General features: G+C 45.5%; 1 protein-coding gene across 10 annotated transcripts in view; it reads right to left on the bottom strand.

Moving 5' to 3' along the window:
• The window catches only part of LOC119012548 (kelch-like protein 29), a 224580-nt gene that overhangs the window by 145135 nt on the left and 65319 nt on the right, over window positions 1–14126 (bottom strand). For 8 of the 10 annotated variants that reach the window (XM_037086473.1, XM_037086470.1, XM_037086471.1 and 5 more), the window contains one exon: window positions 4152–4463. In XM_037086473.1, the coding sequence (XP_036942368.1) occupies window positions 4152–4424 (273 nt within the window). In that variant the 5' untranslated portion in view covers window positions 4425–4463. Of the gene's footprint in view, window positions 1–4151; window positions 4464–4669; window positions 4763–9742; window positions 10012–14126 lie in introns of those variants that run through there. The other 2 variants (XM_037086477.1, XM_037086478.1) reach the window with 2 other exon arrangements.

The following is a 14126-nucleotide window of genomic DNA, read 5'->3' as shown; positions in this document are numbered from 1 at the left end:
AACAGTTATTAGTCCGTGGAACTCCTTTGATCAACACATAACTGTCTGTTCTTTTATTTAGCCTTCATTTAAGTTCAGTAAATGTTGGGAAAAATACACAAATTCCAGCACTGCTGCTATTAAATATCAGGGGAGGATGGATTAAAAAAGAAAATTCATATTAAAAGGGATTAAGCCATGCAGAGAAATTCATATGTTTCAGAGGGCTATCTGTGGGAAGATGTGATTCTGAGTAGTATCATGTGCTCAGATAAAAACTCCAGCTTTGGCTCGTTTTTTTTTCTAAACCCCATAAAATCCTCGCTAACACTGAAAAACAGGCGGCAGCGTTACTGTGCAAACATTTAACCCGGCTTAGATCTTTATTTCAGAAGGAACTAAATGTTTCCACTGTGACCTCAAGTCACTGTTATAGAGCCCCTTCTTTATCGTAGCAGTCAAAAGAAAATCTGGTGATGTTTGACAGCACAGTTGAGGTTTATAAGCCGAGGGCCATTTCAACACAAGGGAAGCACAAGCATTAACACATCGTAAAAAGCGTCTGAAAGGAGGTCATAATAATTATGTGTATTTTTTGCTATTGTGGTATGAGACTATACAGTATATAACATTTGAGAGTACTGGATTAAATCATAATAGGATGTCAAGTGATGTCTTGTCCTTAGTTTAAAGGCTGCGTTACAACAATCACTAGTTTGCTGATATCTGGGAAAGCTAACTAGCCGGGTAGCTAACGTTACATTGTTGTTGCTGACTCGTGCGCAAGACTTCCATATTTTCACATTATTTCAAAGTTGCGTAGCCCCTCTTTGATGATCCAGCAGCTACGTTGCCTCGCTTGGTGGTGCTGATGTGATATCAGCGCAGACTAGCAGGGTTGGAGAATGGGTTGCTAACGTTAGCATTTGAATCCCCGCTAGTAGTCCGGTGACGAAATCTTGAATTTGAATTTACCTTTACGTTTACAATAAACGTTATTGATGACAATGAATTATGTGTTGAAGGGTTTGTCCGTTTCACAGAGGGGATTTCAACCACTAACTCATGTAACTCGACAGTTAGTGGTAGGGGCAGATATTTGATTTTGTAGCCCAGTCTTACCATTCATGAAGTGATTTTTTTTAGGATTCAGCATATCGAGACGTATGTGTATCGCAATGTAGCTTAAAAATTTCACACTATCATTTCATGGCCATATCACCCAGCCATACAAATAATAAGGTTAAAACACTGTACAAGATTTATATTTTAATCGTCAAAGAATTCTTTTAATCTAGTGTTTTTCCATTTGTGTTTATTCCCAGGTCTCTTTCTTCATGTCTCTGCATGCCTGTACAAAACATATACAGGGTGAAAATCAATCATCGTGCTGACATGTTTTTGTTTACCGTGCATCCGTCTTGTCGACCTAAAATTAGCTTGCTTGGCTGCTACCATCTTCAAAAACGTTTTCTTTTTTTTGTTGCAAATCCAATAAGCCACATCATAAACACTCAGCTAATGTTAACACAGGCCATTTTAATTATCACCTAGTAAATTGAGTAAAAATGATACTCTGTGGAAATGGTGCTCTGGATCACACTAAAAAGAGCCAGAATGGCATATAAAAGTCAAACTGGACTTTCTGCTGACATGTACTTATTATGTTTATCAGCAAGAGAAAGAGGCTGTGGTTATTAATAACACTGACTTAATGTGTGTAGTGGCGATGTATCCGTGAATACGGCACAGAAATACATAAAAAAATAATTAATGGCCCGGCAGTAGATAACAGAGTATAGCTCTAAATTAAATATAGTGCGCTGTTCCATGTGGTTAGCTTTACATCAGGATGGACAATGCGGCCAGATGGTACATTTCCACTCTCAGCGTTTGTCCGACACACATCCTCACATATGCACGCTGATGCACGTGTGCATCAGCGTGCATATGCTCCATCATGCCAGCCACAAAACTCTTTACATAATCATTAAACCTGAAGCAAACCAAACGAAGACAGGTTGGATGCATTAAACCGAAACACCTGCTTTTTTCACATTGAGGGAAACGCTTACTGCTTTATAACACGAAGGAATGTGTGCAGGGGTATCGCGTACAGACACTTACACAGACGCTGTCTCCTGAACGTGTCTAGCTATCGGACTGTGTCCCCACGTGGGCCGGCCGTACTTATAAAGAGAGAGTCTCCGAACAGTGGAGATCAATAACGGCCTGTCAGCTTTTTAGTGTAGCCCCGGACAGAGCAGAGACACGGGGACCGCGGAGAGAGAGAGAGAGAGAGAGCTGCATCCGTCCATCAGACTCTTTGTGACCCCCAACTGCTTTGATCGAAGATGACAGAAAGCGAAAGAGAGGGAGCAAGTGAGGACAGCTCGGAGGAAGACAGAGAGACGAGCTCCTGTGGTATTGGCTGGCTCTTGAGGCCTCTGTATCTTTTCTAGGCCATAATTAAAGCAGAGCCCAGACTCGGGGTATTTCCCCTTTTAAGCATTGCTGGTCTCTATTGCCTGCCTGACAAAGGACTGTCAAAGGCAAGACAAAGTAGAAAAGGTAAATCCCTGAATAAAGCTACCGGAGAGGCATCTGGGGAAAGGATCTGCATTATATCTGCCCCGTATACGCACACACATTCCCACATATACAGTACCTTTAAACAATTGTGCATTCACGTGCGAGGCAATGCACCTAATTGCTGTGGCAGCCATTGAACGATGACAATAGCCACGGTGGGAGTTGGCAAGACTTTGTCTGGATGTATGTAATTATTCAGCTGCACAAAAGGAGGGGCCGACGCAGTGCCAGAGCAGATTTACTGTGTCTGTGGTCAGTGCATTCAGCAGGCCAGCTAATGATGTGCACTTACGGGCTAAATTACCAGAGCATTGTTTACCTTTGCTATCAGAGTGCAGGCCCCACTGAGAGCGAGAGCCACGAGAAGGTGAAGGAAAGAAAAAAAAACAAACAAAAAAAACAGAGGAGAAGCCCAGATGGATCCGCTGAAGTTCAAATTAGAGCAAATGATCTGATAGTGAGGAGGAGTGCTGAGGGAAGATGAATGGTATCCATGGAAGCAGAGGCAGGGGAGAGGCTGAAATGTCTAACTCTTTTTTGGTAAAGGCCCCTCTCTTCACACGCCGCTGACAGCCAGCTAGCTAGCAAATCCCTGGACGAGGGGGTGGAGAACACAAACTGTACAGCTTCTGACTATACTGCTCAGACTACATTCAAGCTGCAGGTTTCCATGCAAACATGCAATATAAATATGACATATAGTCCAAAGAGGGACTATGCACATATGCTACACTCAAATATTGATCTTTGTGTCACTTGAGGCCTCATTAGAAGTTGATTTATGGTCTACTTTGGATCAAATATCAATGTCTCTATATGGTCTGCATCATTTATACGTAAGCTACACCTACATTAACAAACAAGGAGGTTGGGAAGCAGAGATCTTCAGCCGTGCCAGAAATATGCTTCTTTTTTTAACATCTGCTATTAACTCAGGGTTTCTATAATGATGTCCCCCCCTCTTTTTTGTTGTTTGTTTCCTTGTTAGGAAACAACACCAGCTCTAACTGTCACTTCTGAAGGGGCACCCGTCTGAGCCGCTGTCAGAGGTCATTTACATAATGAAAGAAGAAAATTACAGAGGAGGCAAAGGCAGGACGCGCCTGCCATTTGGCAGAGAGGGAAAATGAAGATGGAAGGAAAATGGTTTGGCAAGAATGGGACATTGGACAGAGAGAGTGCAGAGAGAGCAGCAGAACTGGAGTGAGGGATAAGGGTGGAGGGGGGTGGTGGAGAGTACAGGAGGCGGCAGAGAGAGGGAGGGAGAGAGCGGACGGGCTTGAAGGGCTGAGGCAGTTGAACCATGAAGACGGGCATGCCAGCGAGTTGGACAGTGCAGAAACAGTTGGAGAAAGTGAGAGAGGAGAACTGGAGGACAGCGAGAGAGGGAGAGGGAGAGAGAATGATGGAGCATGGAGAAAAAGTTGGGAGATTATGTCCAGTTGGGGAGTCTTCAGAGATTAAAAAGTTGACACAGGGAGAGACAAAGACTGGAGAGAAAGTTGACAGAGCGGGAGCAAACACTGGGACGGTTCAGGGGGAAGCAGGTGTCGCGACACCCATCTGGACGGGGCTCTTACCTTGGCCGACGCCGGAGCCACTGATCCTGCTGCCGTGATGCCTCGCTTGACCGCTATGTCGCTGCTCGATGTTGTCACGGCAACTGTGACCGGGGTGGGGAGGAGGGAGGGGATGACTGGGAGGGGAAGGAGCCCCGGGCGGTTGTTGCCATTGACAACGGCAGAGGCACAGCTATGATTGGCTCCTCCATTGTGCAGGCCTGAGGGACGGATGTCTCTCCGATCCCAGGGTCCCCGATAGTCCCTCTCAAAGCGGTGGTGGTGGCGTGACATCACTTCCTCTTCCTTTCAGAGGGAACAACGGGGGCAGGCCTGCAGGAAATGGGAAGGAAAGGGGGTATAGGTTAGATTGGAAGTCTGTTATCGAATGCAAGTAGGGCATACAGACACAAAAGCAGAGTTTAAAAAGACAGAAAAACACCGGGGGACAAAAAAACATAGTGAGGCGCCGAGTGAATTAGGGAGAGAGCGCGTCGACGTGGAGATGTGAAAGCTCACAGCATCTGCTCCCAACGCACCTGACTGACACGAACACACTGCGGCTCATTTGTTGCTTCTAATTCCTATTCTCCCAGTCATTAACGAGGGCTGCGACAGGAGGGGAGAGAAATGAGCACTGCTGAACAGGTCTATAAAAAAAAAAAAAACACACCATCAGTGCCACAACCATAAGGAGCTAAAATTTGTTACGTGAGGGACCGAGAGGTTAAAACAATACAACTGAGCGAGACGCAAACAGGTACACGCTCAGTCGAGCTACTCCCGAGGACGGCCCAGCAATATCATGACCTTGCGGTCAAAACTCATTCATCTGAATAGATAAATACCCCTGCAATTACAGCTCATCTCATACATCTAATGGCTGGTTAATTCAATCAGATTGCCCTTGAAGTGCATTTGAGGGTTCTCCCCTTTTTCCAAACACAGCAGGCTGTGATAGGCTAAGAGGCGGCGGCGAGCTGGAATTACATCGGTATGGGGTATGGCGCTATTGTGTAGCATGAGCGGCGTATCACTCTATATTATATCATAAATCAAAGCGGTACAGGATCTGAGTAGAGAAATCCATCACTGAGGGGATTGCGGCGCGTTGTACTCCTCCTCACCAAAGGCACGTTATGCTTCCCGAGCCCTTGATAACAGATGAAATAAATAAATAACAACCTCAAAACCAGGTTTCAGCGAGCCCCATGCAAAATCCCCCGGTCTGTAAGGAGAGAATGACAGCGGATGATAGGTCTTTATTCTGCACGCTGGGGTCTGTCACGCTGCCTCTTGCCTCACAGAGGAGCGTCTCGCCTTGAAATACCGACTTCTCTGTGTTCAGCTTCAGCCTGTGTGTGTGTGTGTGTGTGTGAGTCTACAAAAGCAGTATGCATGCACAAGTGAATGACTGTGTGTGCATTGGCAGGATTTAATGAGAAGACACATGTTCAAAAACTCCAGCGTAGTGCGTGAGAGTCTTTTGGAAAATATGAAAGGATCTTTAGGAAAGCTTTGATGCGAGCGATGCACCATGCAGCCTGTGGTGGGAGCACTGGCCCTTCTGTATCTTGAGCTGCTGTGACCGTCCATTTATTTACCAGCTAAAAAACACTCTCACTCTTTCTTCCTTTATGTCTCTCTCTGTTGTGCTCCCTTTCATTCTTTTATCCTCGTGCGTTTTATTCCCTCTCTGAATCCCCCCTTCATTTATTCCTCCCTCACACAAGGTCTGCTCTGTCCAAATACGGCAAGCTGATACGCGGCGATAGAGCCAGACAGAGCAAGTAAAAGCTGTGGGACAACACTCTCACGCTCGCTCTCCCCCCTCACTCGCACTCCCTCTGCAATAACCTCTTCTCCCTCTCTGCAGTAACCCCTTTTAATAACCTCAAATTTTACAACAGAATAAGCTCGTATTATCTCCTAAAAATATTTGACACAGAGAGAGTAACAAGGTCCTCGCGTGGTGGAACAATGGCAGAGCTAGCGCCAGGTAATATTCTCTTATCACACGAGCTCCACACCTCAGCCGAGAAACAAGAGGGCAGAAAATTCCTCCACATGAATAAAAAAAAAAAAAACAGGTGGGCGCAAAGGATTAAGGAAAGGGACTTTATCTCCACAAGAGTCGGAATTGGGGGCAGAGTGCATTTGTATTCAAAAAATCTGAACAATTCATTTTATCTCGTGAATTGGGCGCATGCCATTGTGCATCATAGACGGTGCAACAGAAGTGGTTGCAGCCGCCTGGTCTGCGAAGTGCCTTAAACCTGCGTTCTTCCTGAAGCCCAGCAGGGGGACGGCTGGTTTCAAAAGGCATTCCAACTGTATGTAAGCTTATGAGAAAATGACGCTACTTCTCATGTGATTTATTACCTCACTAAACTAAACCCAGTTAGCTTATTTGTCTCGTCTTCTTTAACGCAGCACAATGTTCATTTAGTAGATTATGGTTTATTCATTATTTGGTGAACAACTGATGGTAAAGCCAGGTGTGCTTTAGGAGCACGGCTTGTGATCGACAAGTTGTTACCACCTGCGTGGTCTCCACAGGTTCTTGCTCCTCCCCGGTTCCACCCTCTTGTCGATATATCACTTCTGGCTCCAAAAAAACCCAAGATGGCGATGGCCAAAGCGCAAACTAATCAATGTCAACGGCTACGACCTGTTTTGAACTGTCTATCTGGTGCGTCTGCTGCACTCCATAGTCCAGAAGATTTTTGTGACTTTCTGCAAAAGCTGTTTAGTTTTTTTTTTTTTGGTCTCCCTTTACACTGCCAAGAACAAGGGCACACTAGAAGCAGCAGAAATCCATTACATTATGCAGAGAAGGCATTGAACTAAGTCTGCAAGAGCCCACACAAGATAGCTTTTGTGGGATAACCTTCAGTAAAGGCTGCAAATATACAGCATAGGGAGAAAGAATTAAGTACATGTTTTTTTTCCCCTCTCTAAATGTTGTATAAAGGGGACTTTGAGGTCAAAGGCATGTGCCATGTACAAAAATGGAAAGTCTTTGGTTTTATTAATCAAGTACCGAATAACGATTGTTATTGCATCTTCAGGAAACAGTGGACAAGACCTGATAAGAGAGCAAATTATGGATCTGTAAAGACTATGAAGAATGTTGAGGAAGTGTTTGTATATACCTTTATTCAAGTGGTATCATTCAGTGAGTATACTTGGAAATGTATAACCCAGGGTCTCACACATGAATGCCACATAGCTACCTGTGGTTTATTGATTGAACCGCAGTCTGAGTACAGATATAAGGACCGACTGCAAAAACAACTTACTGTAAAAGTTGAGGTTAAAATGAAGTGACTCCGTGTTAGCAGGAGCTGTTGCGTCCTCAAAGCAAGACACTTCATGTTATTTGTAATAATGTCACAGGGCATGGGTGACTGTTAAATTCCTTAAACAGAAGTGTTTATTTCATAGTTCAATATATCAAGTAATTAACAACTTTTAAGGTAAAGTTATCTTCTGAAAAACACAGTAATACCCAGCATGCCGATTTCCCACGAGAAAAGACACTCATGATCTGGAGAGTTCCATTTTTCCCGCTACTGCAACATCTCGGTCAGCTGCAGCTTCACATTAAAAGCATTTAACTCGTGAAACGCGAGTTGACTTTTATTTGGCTACAGGAAACGCCGCTGTCGTTCATCAAAAAATGCACCTGCAGCACAAAACAACGGTCCATTTTCAGCATTTGTTGACAGTGGATCAATTTTTAAATTTGTCTTATTCAGTCTGTTGGACTGGTGGAACAAGAAGAAGCTGTTTGAAGAGGAGCTGCAGGCGACAGGCTTACTCTCCAACTTAGAGAGGTAACAGAATCATTTTGCGTCATAAAAGTTATCAGGTTCTCTGTTGGCACTGGGTTTAAATTTAAATTACTGCCCAATAGGCGCTTTTGCTTTTTGCTTTGGCAACAAATCCTCTGCCATCATCTTGTCGGTCAACTGTCCTCACTGTCATCACGTTATGAATGAAATGTGCTATGACTCTGCTGCCGGCCCTGCTGCTGCACCGAGCAGATGTCTGAGGCAAAATGGCCAGTAATCGGTGTGTGCCTGACCACTGAGTTTCACCAGAAACAATAACTACCGCAACGTCTAATATCACTACAATTCATTCAGCATTTAATGTATATTTCAAAACGGTTCATTTGAGGTATCGACCCTGCTCAGGTAAAACCATTTTTGCTATTTTTCCTTCGTATATGTGCTGTAATAAGTTACATACATTTTCATTAGTACAACAGCAGCGACTGCGACGATGCAGCTTTTAGTGCACATTTGAAAAAGGTTAAGAAGAACTGTGGAGCCTGTGAGATGTAGGGAGGCAGATCACTGATTGGCCATGTGTTGCATATTGCACATCAACATGTATCCTGCAGCATCTATCTAATCAGTGGATGGGCAGGTTTGAGATTATCACCTGCTTGATTGGTGTGAACTAAATCTTAAAATACACCACTGTTTCCCCTGACTCTTGGACTGGTTTATTTCTTGATTAAGTAGATTTCATTTAATGGACCGCATGCTTTGATATGGTAACTGGGAATATGGTAAAATGCCAGTACAAATATTTTAGAAATGTTGTCCTGCTTTTACAACTTACAGCATTACTACACAACATTAAAGTGATACCTTGGTAAAGAACATAATCATTGCAGAATTGTTAACATCTCGTGTTATACAACCAATCCAAATGTCATGATACATCCTCCGCCTTCCTTTGACATAAACGTGGGTTGTTTTAAGTGGTTTATGCGAACGACAAATGTTGATGTTGATACGAGGAGGAGCCTCTCGCATTACCGAGCTTCGAATTCCACCACTCACTTACCCGAGTGGCATTTTCACAATCTTGGCACTACATTTCAATATGTGCACAATCCTGTAAGTTAATTCCTGTCATCCTTGCACTTTGCATGCCAGTATGTACAGAGTAACCGGAGGCTGGCACCTGATCCCCGCAGAACGAGTGTCACCGAGACAAATCCCACTGCATTTATGGTCCTCGGTAAACAGCAGGATTTAAGCTACTAATTACAGGCACTTAAATTCCCTCCTTCACAAGTGTGTTTCTGCAACGCCTCCAAAGTCTGCGTGCGTGCCGCTCCGTGCGTGTTGGTATACATGAAGTCACATTACCTTGAGGCTGGGAGTGTGTGCCATGTGTGTCTGCGAGGGGTAAGTATAAGAGGGTGATAAAAGAAATCTTGCTCTCAGAGGCGCCTGTGGAAACCAACACCCAACACACCTGTGGACTCTGCCAGACCAGATAAACACTCAAATACATCACATCTACAATGACACTTTGCTCTGCGTTGCTCCGCTCTAGGGAGAAGGTGCCAATAAAGATTTGCCCATTTTCTTTCACATCCAATGAAGTCACTGTCAGCCCTGGACAAAACAACAGTCTTTCAGAAGGAGAGATGATAACCTTTGCTGCAAGGCTTGCATGTTAAGCCAACCTTCTTAAGAGCTTTTTCAATTTCATAAGAAACTAATGACAGCATTTCAGTCATACCCTACAGCAATTAACGAGGCTCTTCAGCTCCTGCAATCCTGTCAGTGTGTTAATAATCTTACCTGAAGGTATCAGACTTTCCCACGCCAAATGCTATTTTCTGACGCCGGCTCCGATCTAAAATAGCTGATGACTGAGAATTCTCTGCAGACGGATGAAAATCTAAACAAATGATTAAAAATCACTAATCCCCTGGTGGAGTAACAACAAGAATCGGGTTTCCAACGGGCACAGAAGAGGCGGAAAAGAAAGTGAGAAACACCGTGTCAGCAATCAAACCTAATGAGCTGACTGACTGGCTGACAGACTGACTGACTGGCATCTCCATTGTGTTGTCAGTCACGTCATGAGTTAAAGGCAGTCAGCTGCAGAGGAGTGTGTGTGTGTGTGTGTGTGTGTGTGTGTGAGAGAGAGACTCCCGTTTCAAAAAAACAGCTATTCTAGCACCACTGATGCGTCAGAATCAGCGGCCAGCCTACCATGTTCCAGCTGCACGTGCAACTGACACCGGAAAGTGAGATGGTGTGGGAGTGTACGTACGTAACGAAGACAAAGAGAAAGAGATGCAGCCCAGGAGCAGAGGAGGAGAAGTAAGAGTGTGTGGGAGTGTGCTAATGTCGCTGTGCATGCAGGGGGGTCAACTGTAACTGACATCATCGTGACCTCCTCGCTATCACCATGGAGACGCCCTGCGCGTTCCTGCGAGCTCCCGTGCAGGTCCGTAAGCCTGCATTTTCAGGAGTCCTCGATGACTTCAGATCCCGAGTGGCGGCGGAGTGATTAGCCAAAATAAAAAGTTGCATGACAGGTGGGAACGCAAGACGCACACCCTAAAGAACAGCATCTGTCACTCCGAGGCGGCACGCAGCATGTCGGGTGTGTGTGACAGAGCTGCGTTAACAAAGCCATGTGGGAATACGCGGGGAGCCGCAGATAGACGTGAGGAAAGAGGGAGTGGAACAGATGGACAGAACGTGGTAGCGACGGAGAGGCAGCGAGACAGTGTGAGCGAGCGAGCAAATGAGATGTAACAGCAGTTGAGAGAGAGTGTGTGTGTGTGTGTGTGTGTGTGTGTGTGTGTGTGTGCAGACTGAAATGGAGAGAAGGGTGTTAAGGATGGGATCAGGGTGGGATGGGGCGGGTTGTGTGTCATACTTCTGTTCTCGGGTGTGATGTTTGCTCTGCTGGCACATTCTGCCCTGCGCTCAATACCCTCCCCGCTATTCCGCCCGCCACAGATACTCCCCAAGAGGAAGGGCTCCATTTCCAATCTGTAGTAGTGTTTACTTATATTGACCCAGTGACAGCCCAGTTTTCACCACACTCACACACTCACACACATACACACACACAGCCACCTGCTACACTCACAAGTCAGTGCTAATGATCAATTCGTCCATCAGCGAGCGCTGATGGGACAAATGAGGGCCAGGGAAAGTAGGCATACTGTAACTTTACGAGGACAAGATATTGCTGTAAATGAACGGCCCCGTGGGAGACGCCCACAGACAACCACCAACACACACACACACACGCTAAAACTGTCACAGACGAATGCCTGCTGGCGCGCACGTCGCATACACACCGATGCAGCTGCACACCAGTAAATGTGCTGACAGTTCCTCCAGGACAACAGAGATATTCATCCTGATTTTTAAATAATGGTAGAGACGGTCGGTACAGGAATAGCCCGGAGCAAGGCGAAACAGAGTCTCAGGCTTTATAAATTCTCCTCCTCGGCTAGAGTCCACAACGCCCAAGATATGCCAGATGATGAAGACGCCCTCTGCAATGACACTAATCTGAAATGTATGCTCTATGCATACACACATGGAAATACTTCCTATATTTCATGATTCTTCTTTCAAGCATATTTAGTTTTTCTATTGTTTTTTCCATCCCCCCGTGGAATTTTTGTGAAATATTGATTGATGAAGCAAACTGATCTGGCAGAAAAGAACCAGGGCTTTCTGGGTATTTTTAGCATCCCCCTCTTAAGGACATGTTACAGGAGAAACTGAACTGATGTTCCAGAAGAAGCACAAAAAAAACACAAGAACAACAGAGCGGAAACTGGAGGAAAAGGCAAACACAGGAAAGGAAGTTTTGTGTCTTCCTCGTGAGTTCAGACACTATTTGTGTGTATATATGTGTTGAGGACGAGGCATGGGGGCTGCAGAGAGGAAGTGAAAGGGCCCTCTTCAGGGATGAGAAGAAGAAGAGATGAATGCAGCTACCTGCTGTCATGGAAACCAACTCATCTATTGTTGGGATGTATTCCTGGCATTAATAGATTCAATTAATACCTGCGGAATGACGGGAATTAGCACTTTGGTACAATTCCTACAGCTCATTAGTGCTCTGAGTGGAATCCAGAGACACCACATAGTCAAGAAGTGTTTCAGGAAAATAGAGAAAATCTCAAAACCAGCTAAGGCAACATCCAGAATGAAAATAGCCTTATTACAGGCATCCAGGCTGACTTAACTTAAACAGGAACATGAAGGCGAGTAATCCCAAACCACGGGGCAGGCAACAGTCATTCTGAGCAGATCTAGCACTAATCTGAATCCACCTCCTTATCTCATCCGCCTATTAGAATTTCCACAGAGGTTTCACAGGAGATGATTGTTAGAGATGGCACTTTGTACATTAATCTGACACCTTGATGGATGAAACACTGGTGGGTGACATGCACACACTGCCTCATTTTGCCAGAGACAGACACCTTTCCCGATCTTCTTCCCTTTGATAAAGCGCGCAAGCAAAGGCCATACCATTCAAAGTGAATAAAATACGGGACGTGGTGAATAAAGTAGACAGAGAGAGGAGAAATAAAAAGGAACCGAGGCTAAGGGTTATTTTTTCTTGAGATTAAGAAATATTGCATATACCTGCTCCACTGACAGCAAATTTCCCCGTCAGTGTGCATCAGCACAATTCTTTTAGCCGAGCATTAATAAGTAAAACTTTCTCCAAATGTGAGGGAGGGAGAGTCTGTCTGTGTGTGTGTGTGTGCATGCATGTGTCGTGTATGTGTGTTTGTGTGGGGGAGATGTGACCTGATGCAAGGGTTTCCAATCAGCTTGTTTGCTGCAGTCAGAACACGCACGCGTTCTGTTTTCACTTTCGGAAAGACAAAAACAACATGGGTCATTCTCTGGTCCAAACTTGTCAGCACCCCCGCTGGCTGCGGCGTGGACAGAAGCGACCACGGCCTCATGAAATATTGCAAAGACCGAGTTAGTAACACCCTGCCAGCGTTTGGTTTGTCAGTGTGTGATTAGCTTGAGGAACAGAGAGGCACCGCTACCTCCGCCGCCGCACGCTGCAGCTCAGTTAATTAAAACACCGACTTTCAACAAAACGCCACATTATCACAACGGCAAGACATAAAGCTGGAGAAAAACCCTGGGGCTAGTGCGCACACTCTCCCATCCAGCATTTCTGCATGCTTTTTCTACGGGGTGTGGGAGCGGCAGATTTCCAGACGCCAATCACGCAGCATGTTTATTTCACGTGCATGTGTGTGTGTGTGTGTTTGTGCGAGTGTGTAGTCTCTGCGGCCCACGGCAGCTGTCGCCTCTTCTCTCCCCGCTGCATCCTTTTGCGGATTTCTCTGTTCTCTAAATAAAAACCAACAACGGCATCAAAACAAACACCTCTCACTGTTGAAGCCACACACAAAAACACACACATTATTAAAAAAAAAAAACTAAAAAACCCTAACATGTTCTGTGGGCTGCTGCATTACACACTACTGTGACACTTGCGTGCGAGTATATACTATTTTTATACAGTATGTGACGTATGCAGCTCAGCGCTGGTAGCGGGACACAAGGCAAGTGCAAGAATAGTGACTTAATTATCTAAATGGCTGCTGCGGAGATTACTGAGGGCAGCGAGCATCCATCTCTTTCAACACCACCGGCTTAGAGTGCACGGCCAAGCTGGAGGAGAGATCAAGAGATACAGACATCAATAACAGAGACAGAGCGGCAAAGAGGAGAGCGAAAAAGAGACCGAGAGAATTAAACGGGAACAAGAGAAGGGAGACAATGTGGAAGACGGGCGACAGCAGTGAGTACAGTGACAGTGATTTACAGCGGAGAAGTTTGCGAGCCGACCGGCCTGCGCTATAAAAAGCTGCCGCGGCATGTGGTTGCATCCTCGGCTACGGAGAGTCGTGACATCACCTCTGTCGCCATGGAGATGCCCTGCACGTCTTTGATTTCACACTTCCCGTTATTACCACGGAGATGCTGCAGGGCTGGACGGTATCATGACCCGCCCCCCCGACCCCCACCCCACGAAGCAACAAAGGCTCGGCATCGATGTCCACCCCTCCCTTTGCATGGAGATGCATATTTGACTTTTCGCACAACCGGGCCGGTAGAGGGGTCACCCTCAGACTGGAGGGGCCCAAGGATTGATCCAGTCCAAGAG

The sequence above is a fragment of the Acanthopagrus latus genome, chromosome 22 (assembly GCF_904848185.1).
Source record: "Acanthopagrus latus isolate v.2019 chromosome 22, fAcaLat1.1, whole genome shotgun sequence".
Classification (NCBI taxonomy): Eukaryota; Metazoa; Chordata; class Actinopteri; order Spariformes; family Sparidae; genus Acanthopagrus; species Acanthopagrus latus.
The sequence above is the reverse complement of the archived record's forward strand: the minus strand, read 5'-3'. Positions and strand labels throughout refer to the sequence as shown.